The 13,317-nt window shown below is 42.4% G+C and overlaps 1 protein-coding gene across 1 annotated transcript in view; it reads left to right on the forward strand.

The window, feature by feature from the left end:
• Nucleotides 1-13,304, forward strand: part of TBC1D8 (TBC1 domain family member 8) — a 49,574-nt gene extending 36,270 nt beyond the window's left edge. Inside the window, exons 11-20 of the mRNA XM_030950848.1 lie at nt 637-754; nt 4,781-5,066; nt 5,545-5,674; nt 5,947-6,045; nt 6,561-6,629; nt 7,942-8,182; nt 9,724-9,789; nt 10,401-10,490; nt 10,652-10,752; nt 11,983-13,304. Coding sequence (XP_030806708.1) covers nt 637-754; nt 4,781-5,066; nt 5,545-5,674; nt 5,947-6,045; nt 6,561-6,629; nt 7,942-8,182; nt 9,724-9,789; nt 10,401-10,490; nt 10,652-10,752; nt 11,983-12,441 — 1,659 coding nt within the window. The 3' untranslated portion in view covers nt 12,442-13,304. The remainder of the gene's footprint in view (nt 1-636; nt 755-4,780; nt 5,067-5,544; nt 5,675-5,946; nt 6,046-6,560; nt 6,630-7,941; nt 8,183-9,723; nt 9,790-10,400; nt 10,491-10,651; nt 10,753-11,982) is intronic.
• Nucleotides 13,305-13,317: the final 13 nt, after the last annotated feature.

A 13,317-nucleotide genomic window follows, 5' to 3' on the forward strand; every position in this document is an offset into this window, starting at 1 on the left:
GTTCTGCCAACAATATTCCTTCAGCATTTTGAAAACTGCATTTATAGTTACAGGAAGGGAAAAAACTGTTTCTGATGCTTCTGCTTGTTGAAAAGGGCATTTCTTGGACAATACTTGGAAGCAGTGCAGGGTGAATTGGCCTGCACAGATGAGATTTTATGTAGTGCACTGGGGCACAGGCTTAATGAACCTTTCTGCCACTTTCTTCCAAAACTGATGATAAATGATGAGAGTCATTTGTCTAGCTGGTCAGCTCCCTGAATTCTGATTGACATCAGAGTGGTCCTGATACAGGAATAGGGGGCAGTGAAAGCAGCCCCTAAACATCTTGCAGTATCAGTTACCTGCTTTGTATCTTGGCAAATCCAGTGCTGTGCTTTTCTCCATTGTTTCCTATTGCTCTTACAAAAAGCAGTATACATAAGATTAGAAAACTTGCTATGCCTGTGGGTTGCAATTATGTATTTGCTGTGTATTCTCTCTTTTTCTTGCTGCTGGTTTTTCTTGCTTTTTTTTTCTTAGTTCTTTACATCCTGTTAGGCTACTTTTCTTTCTATAAAAATAGCCACAGTTGAGCTCTTGTCAGTAGGATTTGCTGTCACTAACAAATCTCATTTTCTTCTTTGCCCTTGTAAGTCTATGAATATTTTGACCTCCGTGTTGCTGCTGTATGCCAAAGAGGAAGAAGCCTTTTGGCTGCTGGTTGCTGTGTGTGAGCGGATGCTGCCGGATTACTTCAACCACCGAGTGATAGGTGAGCTCGTGTTCCTGGCCCTGCAGGCTGGGAAGGGGCAGCCATGTGGCACAGGGGTGGGGAAAATGCTCAGGGTCAGCTGGATGAGGTGCTCCATCTGCTTGTGTGGTGTTCAGGGGCAGCAGCATTGGCTGCTCAGATTCCAGCCAGGGCTGGTTTTGGTCTGAAGGGTTTGAGCTGCACAATCTGTAAATACATGCTCAACTTCACAGTTTGTTTTTTTCTTTCCTGTTGGTCAGAATGTGGGGACACTTCTGGCTCTTGCATAAATAGAAGAGCTTGTGGGTCTTGGCTAGGAGTGTGCAGTGTTAGAGACTCAGGCTGTTTAAGATGAACGTAGGAAAGATCTGCTTTGTGATCTAACTGTCTGAATTGCCTGGCTGCTGGAGCAATGCAGGCTTGCATCTACACTAGCCCTTTGTAATGAGAGCTGATACAAGTGCATCTGCCATGCACTATGTGTGCTGTATAGTGCTGTATAGTACTCCTGCACAATGCCATTATTTTAAAGATCATTGTGCAGACTGCCTAATGCACAGAAAGAGAGGGGCTAAGCAGTATTTGTTCTTTGGAGTCACTTCCCTTACAGAAATGTTTGATAGCTTTTCCCTTTTTAATGCTAACCTTAGTCTGTAGCTGCAGCATCTGCTGTTACACCCTTGCTGTGGCAAAGAGAGGGACCAGGGTCACGTGTGAGGAAGTGAAGATAGGAGCAAATCCCTGGCAGTAGTGGTTCTGGGAGCTAGAAATGGTCTGGGCACTCTTGTGCTGCCTGTGGAGTGGAAAGAGACACTTGAGAAGATTTCCAGTCTTTTCCTTCAAGGATGGGGTTGTCATACCTCCCTCTAGAGACTGTGTCACTGCTCAGTTTCTGTCTTGTCACTGAACTGTCAAGAGGGTAAGTTAAAGCTGAGTTATTCCAAAGTTTAGCTGGATGTTTAGCATCTTTTGTGATGCTTTGAATGCCATTGGTATTTTCTGCTAGTGGACTGGGCATTGTCTCACTTGTCATAATTTTTCTTCTTGTCTCCAGACATGACTTTAAACTCCTATTTTGATTACTGACTTCCATGTTTGTCTGTCTCCTTCCTTGATTAAAGGAGAGAAACACAGCTTTTAGAAACACTGCTCAAGCATTTCCAGATATCAACAGTGTGCTTTGGATTACTCAGAACTTTCTGATGCTTGCTGGGTTATTGCCCTTAAGTAGCATTCTCTGCTATTCACCTGAGTTGTCTCACTTGGCCAGCCATATCCCTGCCTTGAGTTGTTCTTGATTTGTGCTTTGTATCTTGCCTGTCACTTGCCATGGCTACAGCCTACATTGTGTAAGTGCTGAAAGTTTTGGTTGTCCTGTCTGTTTTCTGGCCCTCTTTATCCCAAGGAAGGAGTGTTGTGTCTCTCTACTGTCATAGCTCACCACAGTGTGAAGAGCCAGGAATTCAGTTTGGAAGCTGCCCTGCTCTCCCTGGCTGAGTGGCACTGGTGCAGTTTTGCAGCATTGTTGCTTCACTGAGCACAATTTCTGCAGCTCTGCTTTACCCTAGAACTTAACATGCCCAAATCGTTGCTACTGATCTTCTCTACCCTGCCCCTCCTCTGGTTCCTGTTGCTTGAGTTAGTGTTCTTGGCTCTGCATTTCAGTCAACTTTCTTTTTGATTTGCAACCAGCTCTTGTCTAAACTTTGTATTGTTTCTTCCTGTATAACACTTCCAAGACCAAACTTTTCCTCTTTGTGCACCCTGCCAATACTGTTTGTCCAAATTTTGATCTCTCAATAACTTTGGTGATCTCTGACCTTGCTACCCGTCTCTGTGCCTTTCCTCTGCAGTGTCAGCCAGTAATCTCTGCAGTCCAAACAGCGACCAAATTAATGACCTTGGTTATAGCAGGCCTTTTAAGCTTCCTTTTGTCGTAGAGCTTTTCTTTATGACTTTCAAAATCTTCTATTTATTTATATGTGTGGTTAGTTAGAATTTTTGCTTTCACAACTTAGGCAATTCAGTCCTACTCAACCTTCTTTCTTTCATCTCCCTCCTTCAGCTTTGCCAGCTCTGACCCCTTTCACAAGCTTTTTCATTATTTCACTGCTTGCAAATGGGAAAAGCCTGCAGGCAGGGCTCCTTCTTCAGGAATTCCCTCTGTCCTTCTCCTCTCTGCAATGCATAGAGGAAATTATAGGCAGATAGGTGCAAGGTAGAAACAAGTTGTATATGGGTCAAGAGTGGTGGCAAGGGTCAGCATATCCTACTCTCAATTACCATGACCTTTCCATCCCCTGCATAATCCAGCAGGGCATCTTACCCCACTTTACCTGTTACACTCTCATCAACTTGAAACACTGAAAACCTTATTTCTTTTCTCAGATTTGCCTTTTCAGTCCTGAAGATGTCATCTTGCATCTAAGGTCATCATTTTTCACATGCAAGCCCTGGTATTTTCCTACCTCATTATGGTCTCATGCTGTAATACAGATTCATTTGCTGAGATTTTATATTTTCTGGGAGCCTAATGAAAAAACAGACAGAAAAGTCCATTTTAATACATCTGCTTGACTTTCATCTACAGTGGCAGCACTTACTGTAAGATCTGTGAAAGATCTGGGCAGTGTTGCATGTTCCTTTTAAAGCTCTGGTTTTGCTCGTGCAGTCTCTAAGTCTGGAATGATCTATTTATATATGTCTTGCCTATCTGTCTCTGGCTTCCTTCAAATACCTCTAAATCCAGCTCTGTTTTTTGGGTCTGTGTTAACTATGGCTATTAAATTGTTTGCATTAAGCTTATTAAAAAAACCCAAACAAAAATTTCCCTCTGTTGAGTAACTCCAGTCTGTTTTTCTCCTTTTCTTCTATTTACAGGAAGCTTTTTCTTCAAAGCATCATGCTTGATGTGTTTCTCAAAAGCTTTTTGGATGTCCATGGACTTTTATTTTTGATTTGTGGTGCTGTAATGTTTGTTCAGTCACCAGCAGAATCTCTTTGGGGCCTGATATGAACGGTTCTAAGACAGAGAAATGTCATAGCTATTTTTTTCCCTATGATTTGGCTGCAAAGCCAAAACGTGCTGGCTCTCTGCCACAGATTGTCCAGGTTATATTCTGCTTTTGAACAACAGAAGTTTTGAGTGCTAGGGATATATATGTTTCAGCAATTAAAATTGTGTCCTAATATTAGCAGAATATGGACTATAAGAAAGAAATTAAATAACTTGAAAAGAAAGACAAAATAACTGAAAAGCTGACTGCATTTTATATTCAGGAATATTTTTAACTTGCAGTGTCTTTGGTCAAAGCCCTGATGTGGCAAATTTGGTTTGTAGACACAGTCTGCTTCATTGAGATGAAACTACATTGATTCTGTAACAGGTGCTGACAAAGCAGAACTGAACTAGTAGCTAAACCAGAGCCCAGATCTGCTCCTTTGGAAAAACTGGTTGGGACAGTTAGGAAATCTTTTATCTGGGCTTTTTGTTCTTTATGTGTAGATACATATGCTTGTAAGTATATATTTGTATCTGTGCATGTACTTTCATGTAAATATTATTCTTCCTGCTTGGTGTGTGTAGGCATATCTGGACTTCCATCCTACATTTTCTCAGTTAAAGCAAAACCTTTGCTGCCCACTTACTTGAGTACATACATCAGAGAGGAATGTGTACTGTCTTATTTTTACTGCATACATCCCAAGTGGAGCAATAAAATGCTTTAAGATTGCTTTTGCTAGCACTTAATTATTATGTGCTTTTGTAGCCAAGACCAACAGCTGCTGCTATTGCTATTTCATTGCACCCTAAAGGCACTTAGAATTAACACACTTTTTGCAGAAAGTTGTACAGTAAGGTTTATGGACACAGCGGTTGGGCAGCAGGATGATAGTGGCATTTTTCACTGTAGATGTGTGTGTACCTTGCCTGTTTAAATTTTAAGAAAGTCTTGCAGTTAACAGTTGACAGCAGTGATTAGTTTAAATTTTTTTTTTTTTTTGCTGTGTCAGTCCTGACTAATGCTGTTCCTTTATAACTTGTAGGTGCTCAGGTAGACCAGTCAGTGTTTGAAGAGCTTATAAAAGAGCAACTTCCAGAGCTGGCTGAACATATGAAGGATCTGACAGCCCTAGCTTCCATCTCTCTTTCCTGGTTCCTTACCCTTTTCCTCAGCATCATGCCCCTGGAAAGTGCTGTGAATGTTGTGGACTGCTTCTTCTATGATGGCATCAAAGCCATTTTCCAGCTGGGCTTGGCCATACTGGAAGCCAACGCTGTGGATCTGTGTAACAGCAAGGACGATGGGCAGGCCCTGATGATCCTGAGCAGGTATGGCCACACAGGAGTGCTCCTTTCATCTCAGGCTCTTCTGCCCTAAAGCAAAGGCATTGCTCAGTAAGCACCAGGGCCCTTCTGTGTCACCCTGCTGCTGCTGTCGCAGTGTCTGCCTCAAACAATGGCTTTGCATGTCGGACGAGATGTCCTGTGAAATTTCCTGGCACTCCGAGACCTGCATCGCCTGCGTCAGTGTGCAATATCTACTGCTGCTCTCCGTGCCTTCCCTGGACTGACAGGCTTCCTGCTCCAGACTTCAAGGAGACAGAAGTTTTCTTCCTTGGGCAGCATTTAGTCATTTGGCTGGCTTACAGTTCCTCAGATGAGTAATCACAAGGGCATTTTTGAAAAGTCTAGCTTGCCCAAAACTCAATTTATTTCTAAATCTGAGCCATAAGACTTATCTGCATATTTGAATTGAGAAGAGCACAGTGCAATGTGATCTGTGTTCTTACACATTTCCTGTCTTCAGGTTTTTAGAGCATGTCAAAAACGAGGAAAGCCCTCTGCCACCTATTGGTAATCACCATGCATTCTTCAGTGACGACCAGGAACCCTCTCCAGTGACTGAAATAGCAAACCTGATTCATGACTCCTATGAGGTAAAAGAATTCTTTGTATCTACTAGTCAGTTAAGTTAGAATTTTAAAGAAGAAGGTTTGATTCACTTTGGAAAGTTAATACACATCTTTACAGATTCCATGACTGAAGTGCTCTCATGCACAAGACTAGGTGTAGTATGAGTACCTAGATGAATTAGAGACTGCGTATGGTTTTTCTTCAAGGTCTCACTGCACTTTAAAAGTGTATTTCCAATTAATACAGGTATCATAAAACACAACAGAAATAATAAAATTCTGTTCCTCTCTTACAGAAATTTGGAGATCACTCTGTGGAGCAGATAGAGCACATGCGCTACAAACACCGAATCCGTGTCCTGCAGAGCCACGAAGATACAACCAAGCAGAACGTGGTGAGCAGGGTATTGTTCTGACTGAGGTAGCTCAGCATTGCCTCTGGAGACACCTGGGTTTAGTTTATAAAAAGGGGCCACCAGGTCTTGAAAAATCATTGCTGACTCTGCAAAAAGCTTTTCCCTGGGATGCTGATGGTTTTTCTTTGGCAGCCATGTGCATTATCGTAGTTTAGGGTGGCTTTAAAGTTCTGAACAGCTGCAGGACTGTCCAGCCCAGCACCTTATCTGTGACTGTGGCCAGCACTTGGCAGATGCCTGGGGAAGAGGAGAGACAGCACCATGCAATGCCTCCCTGGCCTCAGTGACCTGTAGCTTAGGGACTTCCTGTCTTTGTTTCTAATAACCCTTGAGGGATTTCTCTTTTCATGGATCTGTCCAACTGGTGAACCTAAAGAAGGGAGAAACAGCACAAAGATTTTTTTCAAGTGGTTTTCAGCTGGTTCCACCTAAGGACAGCTTGTGAGTCTGCCCGTGTCAGTGATGTCACTAACATGATTCTCTTTCTTTTTAAGCTCAGAGTTGTCATCCCAGACGTTTCAATTCTTCCTGAAGATTTAGAGGAATTGTATGACTTGTTTAAGGTTGGTCTCCCTGAAAAGCAGGGGATGCACATCATAGAGGCTTCTTTGGCATAACTTCCAGCTGTTGCTTGGCAGTGCAGCATTCACCTCCCGTCCTCTGCCTGGGCTGTGCTCCCTGGGTGGGATCTTGCCATTTTGTCCTTTCTGTGGTTGTGCAGTTGTTAAAGAGGAACAGTAATGTACTGATTGTTCAGAGAACTGCTCCCGAGATCCTTTCTAACTTTCTGTTTGGAAATGGCCCCTGACAAGCTAGCTTCTGTTAACTTTCACATGCAGAATAAATTAAATATTATGTAGCTGTGCTCATTGGGAACTTGGCAGTGCTTTTAAATCCTGTTCTCTAAATGCTCTTTAAAGGCAGACTCTCTTCTCCATGGGGAAAAAAAATCCCAAACCCCACAACCTTGTGTCCCTGCCATTTGTTCCAAATTTTCTCACAGGTTTGTTTTTTGGTTTTTTAAAAACTAAAAGCAGTTTCAGTTCCTTTCTGTCAAACTGATGTTTGATGAAACACACAATAAAGTTGGAGACAGGGACATCTATGCTTGTACAACTATACTTGATTTAGAGGTCCAAGCTGTAATTATTTCCCTTAATGGACCATTTCTTCTGTGTACTGTTCACAGCCATAAATACTGAGAATATGACTGTGGTATGTTGTTAGTGTTACACGGCTTTGTCACCAAGAGCAGCTGTATCCTGCCTCCATTAGTGGTTGTAAGATCATGCTGCTGGGGCTTGTTCTTCAGTGCTTCCCTCCTGCTCCTCGCTGTTGGTTTGGATCTTTGACTAGCTTCCCCTAATTTCATTTTCTGGTAGTGGTTCCTATTTTATTTCCCTTGCTCTCCCAGGGACAGCTTGCTTTGTTGAGACTCTTTGTTTTGCCTGTCCCTAACAAAAGATTAATACTACAGTATCCAAATGGAGAGGTCTGAGAGAGAATAAATGAGCAGGTCAAGCCTATGCTTACTCCACATTTCTTGTGATCCTCTGTACCTTTAACTGCTAAGGAACATACTGGGTCAGATGTGATCAAACAGAGTTTCAGTAACCCACAGTGATTTTTTTTCAAGAATCTGCCCTGTCTCCCTTTGTATTTATTAATTATCCACTGGAAATTGTGAGAGTGGCTGGCTGCTCAGATGAAAGATTTGCTTTTTCACACAAGAATGATCTTGGTATCACTATGACATCTTGCAGAGCGATTTTTGAGCACGTTACAGTGTAGTTTGATGTGAATGCCTTTTTCTGCCAGTCGTGCTCTCTGCTGCCATGCCCCACAACAACCGCTGTGTGTGTCCATCTCTCCTAGAGGGAACACTTGCTCAGGTGCTACTGGGCTGGCGGGAGCGCGGTGCCGGAGCGCCATGACCCCAGCCGGCCGTACGCCGAGCAGTACCGCATCGACGCCCAGCAGTTCGCCGGCCTGTACCGCCTGCTCTCGCCCTGGACCTGCGGGGAGCACACCGAGCTGCTGGCCCACAGGACCTTCCGCCTGCTGGACGACAACATGGACCAGCTCATCGAGTTCAAGGCGCTCGCCAGCTGCTTGGGTATCGGCTGGGCTGGGGGTGGCATGGGGGAAGAGAGCAGTGGTAAAAGGCCACATAACTGGCACAGAGAGAGGATGGTTTCTAGGGCTTGTAATTGTCCTCTTACTGCAGGGGTTCCATAGTGTTGTCTCCTTATTGTAAAGGTTTCATACCTTCTTGGTGTTTCTTGTGGGCAGCTCCTCCAAGCACTGACTCTTTCTTCTTCACAAAGTAGCCAACTGGCTCCATTTCCCTTCTCAACTAGCCAACCCACTCTTTCATAGCACTCTTCTTCTCATTGGTTACAACTGTGGCCTGTTAAAGTCAGGCCTGTTCCTAATCTTTGGTAATTGGCCCAGCTGCAACTCCTTAGGGGTAAGATTACTTTCTACACTATCTTTATTTTCTTATATTCTATCCCCCTATGTGTAATGCCCTGTATCAGTGACCTTTACTCATTCTTTTTGTGTTTCAATCAGCTGAAGTCAATTGGATTTAAAAGACAGCCTGAGGACATGACTGAATGTTGCATTAGAATATTTTCTCAGACAATACTAATTTTATTGAAAATCTTGTATGAGTGAAGAATTATATTTGGTTCTGCACAGAATGCTGGGAAATCCTCTCTACTGAGTTGGTGCTCTGAGTATACCTCTGAAATCTCAATGTACCTCTTTGAAACTGCTTCTTGCAGACTTACACAGCTGACTGCTGCCTGCCTTGCATGTTGGCAGTAAGCAGAACAAAAAAAATCTGGCCAGCAGTGACTGAGGGCTATGCTAGGGTTGGTCTTGAAACCACCAGCTGTCCTAATAGGTGAAACTGCCTGTCCAAAATCTGGCTGAGGAGAAAGTGTCAGATCTCAACGGATGTTTGACCTCACATGGAAAAAATGAAATTCAAAGCTTCAGTAAAAATCAGTGATTTTGTATTCTTTGCACTAAGGATTTTTAGATTTTTTAATGTGAACACTAAGGCACCCTGTATTCTCTTTTTATTTGATTCTTAGAGGGATACAACTTTTAATTTAAAGTTCTCCATAGTATTTGAGTGCATTTGAAAGTTTAGAATCTAATTTTTACTGGCCATTGAAAATGTGAATTATATTACATGTGAAATAGTTACCTCCTTTGGGCTTACACTATAGAACAGAGGTGAGGGCTGAAGGGGAGAAATACTAAGAATATGTAAGAATATCATACATATGAATATGTATGATGTCCCCAACATTATCTGTCTCCCCCCTCTCACATTTCTGTAAATCTGTGGCAGCAAGCAGCCTTTACTAGATTCCCTGCCACTGCCCTTGATATTTTTAAATGATGCTGAAGCTCTATAGGGTGAGGTGCTCCCAGTCTATTTCACAAGAACAAAGACCAAAACAGATGGCTGTCACCTGCTGTTCCTCATTGACAGGCACAAAATGAAGTTATACACTGGCCATATGTTTATTGTCCATGTAAACAACTGTCCTTTGTGCACAGAGACATACCTGATTTATTCTAAACTGTGGAAGTAAATGCTCTGGTTCACTTCCTCCTTGTTCTTTACTTTCCTTGCAGATGTTATGTATAATGGAGAAATGAATGAAAAGATAAAGTTACTTTATAAGCTGCATATCCCACCAGGTAAGAAATCTGAAAGAAAATTAATAACTCAGTTTCCCAAAAAAATCTCCTGCTTTTGGGAAAAAGCTGCTTAATGAAGAACCCCATCTTGCTTCCTTCCAGCTTGGAGCATACAGGATGTGCATTTGTAGTTACACTCACTGCATTTTACAGATTACTCTGTTAATTACACATGGAACCTTTTTGGATGAAATGTGTAGATTACAATGTCAAAGCTCACACATCTGTTGCATTCAGAGATCTTTTGCAGCCAATTCTATGGTTACTTTCAGACAAAATACGAACTGAAATAATGTTTTTGAGTGGCTCGTAGTCCATGAACAGTAGAGATCTCCTTGTATATCTTGATCCAGTTTTGATTAGGTGACAACATTCTGTGGTAGTTCCTCTGTGCAAAGTTTTTAATTAAATGTGAAGTTCTTGGCAAGCTTCCAAGTGCAGCACCAGTCTTACAGGAACATTTTACAGTATGATTCAATGACATTCCTTGAAAACGTTTGCAAAACATCTTTGCACAATTACTTCGCTTTCATCAAGTATGCAAATTTTAGAAAAATAAATAACCGTTATGTCTAATTCAAAGGATTAAATTTGTCACATTTCTTGGATAGCTCTCACAGAAAATGAACGAGACAGCCAGTCACCATTAAAGAATCCTTTGCTGTCAACATCAAGACCACTAGTCATTGGAAAATCAAACGGTATGTCCAGAATGGCTCTCTCATGTGAGTGCATGAGATAATCAACTTTCCACTTGTGATCCCTACCATGTTATCTCTCCTCTCTGGGGTTTATTTTGAAATGTAAATTTACTCCAGTGACTTGAAAATTAATTCTAGTTTTTATGTCTGCTCCAAAAAAGGTGATGCAGTAGATTACCAAAAGCAATTGAAGCAGATGCTGAAGGATCTGGCCAAAGAAAAGGATACTAAAACTGAAAAAGAATTGCCAAAAATGAGCCAGGTATGTACCTTACAGGCTGTACCCTGTTTTTAAAGAAGTGTACTCAAAATGAAATTATTGAATTCAACAGTTTGGCTCTCTCTCATGAAGTGTAACTGCAGTACAACTGAACTTGGGTTCAGTCCTTTAGGCATTGAGGATTGGGCTCCTCTGATTCAGGGAGCAGGTGCTTAAAAACTTTCACTTTCAAAAAAACTACCTTCCTAACAGTTCCCTCTGCTCAGACTGGCTGGTGGATAGAATTTCAGAGTCACCCTCACCTGCAGCAGAACATGCAAGCAAACAGGCTTATGCAGGCTGGAAAAAGGCCTCCTCCTAAGCCAAAGAATTCCCTAGAATGCACATTTTGTTCTGTTTTTCCATACCTCCTCTGCACCAAAGCAGTAACTTTAGTCCACCACACCTGGAACATGCCCTGTCGTAGCCAAACACTGACTAGAACTGCAGGAAGACAGCTGAAGGCTGTCACAGTCTTACCATCTGTTTCCTAATGCCGGTAGCTTTCTGTGTTGTTGGCATAAGGAAAGCTACTGGAGGGAAAAGGCCCCATGCTAATAAAACAAATGCACAGACATGCAAAGAAAGATGGGACTGCTCCCAGAATCCCTTCTGTGCTTGTGTTGCTAAATGAAGTTTTAAATGGGTGGCATGTACCTAGCCTGTCAGCTCTGCAGGGGCTCACGATCTCCTCCAGGCATCATTTCACCGAGGGCTCACAGCTCTCCTAACAGGATATATGGAGACATCCTCTGCAGCCAGAAAACCACCTGAAATGGGTGAGCAAGGCAGAGACAAAAGGAGCTGGGCAAGGAAGATCTCTGAATTGTTTTAGAAGAGCTGGGAAAGAGGGGAGAGAAACAGAAGGGAAATTTGCCTGCAGGCCTGTGGTGGCTACTTTGATCGTAACTCACTCTGTGTGTGCAGCCACCAGATTTTCTCTTGCCATGTCTGTCACTTGCCCATAGATCATAGACAGGTCCTGATTTCCTTCATCAAAATACTTCACTGCCCTCTTCCCTTTTTGATTTCAGCACAGGGTTTCCTAGCACCACTGGGGGTTGAAATCCTTTCTCTTAACAGTTTTTTAAAAGCAGGCAGAAGTTATAAAAGAACATATAAATGTACACAGCACTCCACCTGCCTTTGCACTCCCGTGCTGTGCCTGACTCCTGCAGTGATCCTTAGCGTTGCTGTTCAGGACTTTGATGCTCATTTTTCATCCTTTTACAGAAGGAGTTCATTCAGTTCTGCAAAACGTTGTATAGCATGTTTCATGAAGATCCAGAGGAGAACGATTTGTATCAAGCCATTGCCACTGTGACCACACTGTTACTTCAGATTGGAGAAGTAGGACAGAGGAGCCTCAGCCTGGGGAGTGGCTCAGATGAGTTCACCGAGGACTTGCAGCCCGAGGCCTCTGCTTCAGAGCAGGATGCTGTTTTTACTGACACTGTGAAGAGCCCTCACAAAGACTCTCAACCTTCACCTGTGACTGAAGGGGACTGGACTGTCTCTTTTGAACATATTTTAGCCTCCCTCCTGACTGAACAATCATTAGTTAACTTCTTTGAAAAACCCTTAGAACTGAAACCAAAGCTTGAGAATGCAAAGCTAAATCAATACAGTCTCAGAACAAATGGAATGAGCTGCCAGTCACGGAGTGAACATGCAAAACCAAGCATGCAGTAGTAGCAAAGCAAACATATCAAAAATGAAATGCACTGAAATGATGCCAAAGGACATACTGTAAAAGGCTTGCAGTTGGCAGTGGACTTCTGGTATCCAATTTGTTGGTCTGTGGTTTTCAGTTTAAGAGCTTTAAAAGCTAAAAGGGTGTGTAGGTTCTGTGCCATTGACTTATTATGTTCTTGTTTTGAATGTAAAAGGAAACATCTGTCTACAGTGTGAAGAACTGAAGCCCTCTTCTGCATTGGGAGAGCAGAGGCTGGCTCCAGTTGCCTTTCTTTTTTTAAGCAGGGGAAAACACTCCTCATCTGCTGTCCACAGTTTGTTTCGGTTGCCTTTTTTTGCACTAATACTGAAAACTGTTTCAATGCTGGTAATTGAAACTATTTTAATATATTTGATTGTATTCCAATTTTTATGTCTTGCTGAAATGTTAAGTGTACATGGACTGTGCTTCTGATGTTGGTCTGTGAAAACATGCACTTTTCAATAAACCCTTTTTGTACAAAAGTGGCATTGACAGTATTTACTGGTTTAGGGAAGCCTAAGTGCCTTTAGTCCCTACAGCTTTAAATAAATACCCTGGGGTAGCAAGATCACAATTATTTCACTAATCAAAACCCTGTTTCTGTGTTGTACACAGAGCTGCTTTGGGAGAAGCCTACTGAGTCTGCCTAAGAGGCCAGTGGGGCGCATCATCCACATGAGATTACATGAAATACTGATCTAGCAGTTTTGGTTGAATTTTTCTTGTTTTGTTTTTAAACAAACTGAACTTAACTTAAAATACCTGTGTAAAGGCTCTTTAATACCCAGAACAAAACAAACCCACCACAACTCTGCTACCCACAAAGAACATTTGAATCTCCTCCTTATTCC

This window comes from Camarhynchus parvulus, chromosome 1 (genome assembly GCF_901933205.1).
Source record: "Camarhynchus parvulus chromosome 1, STF_HiC, whole genome shotgun sequence".
Lineage (NCBI taxonomy): Eukaryota > Metazoa > Chordata > Aves > Passeriformes > Thraupidae > Camarhynchus > Camarhynchus parvulus.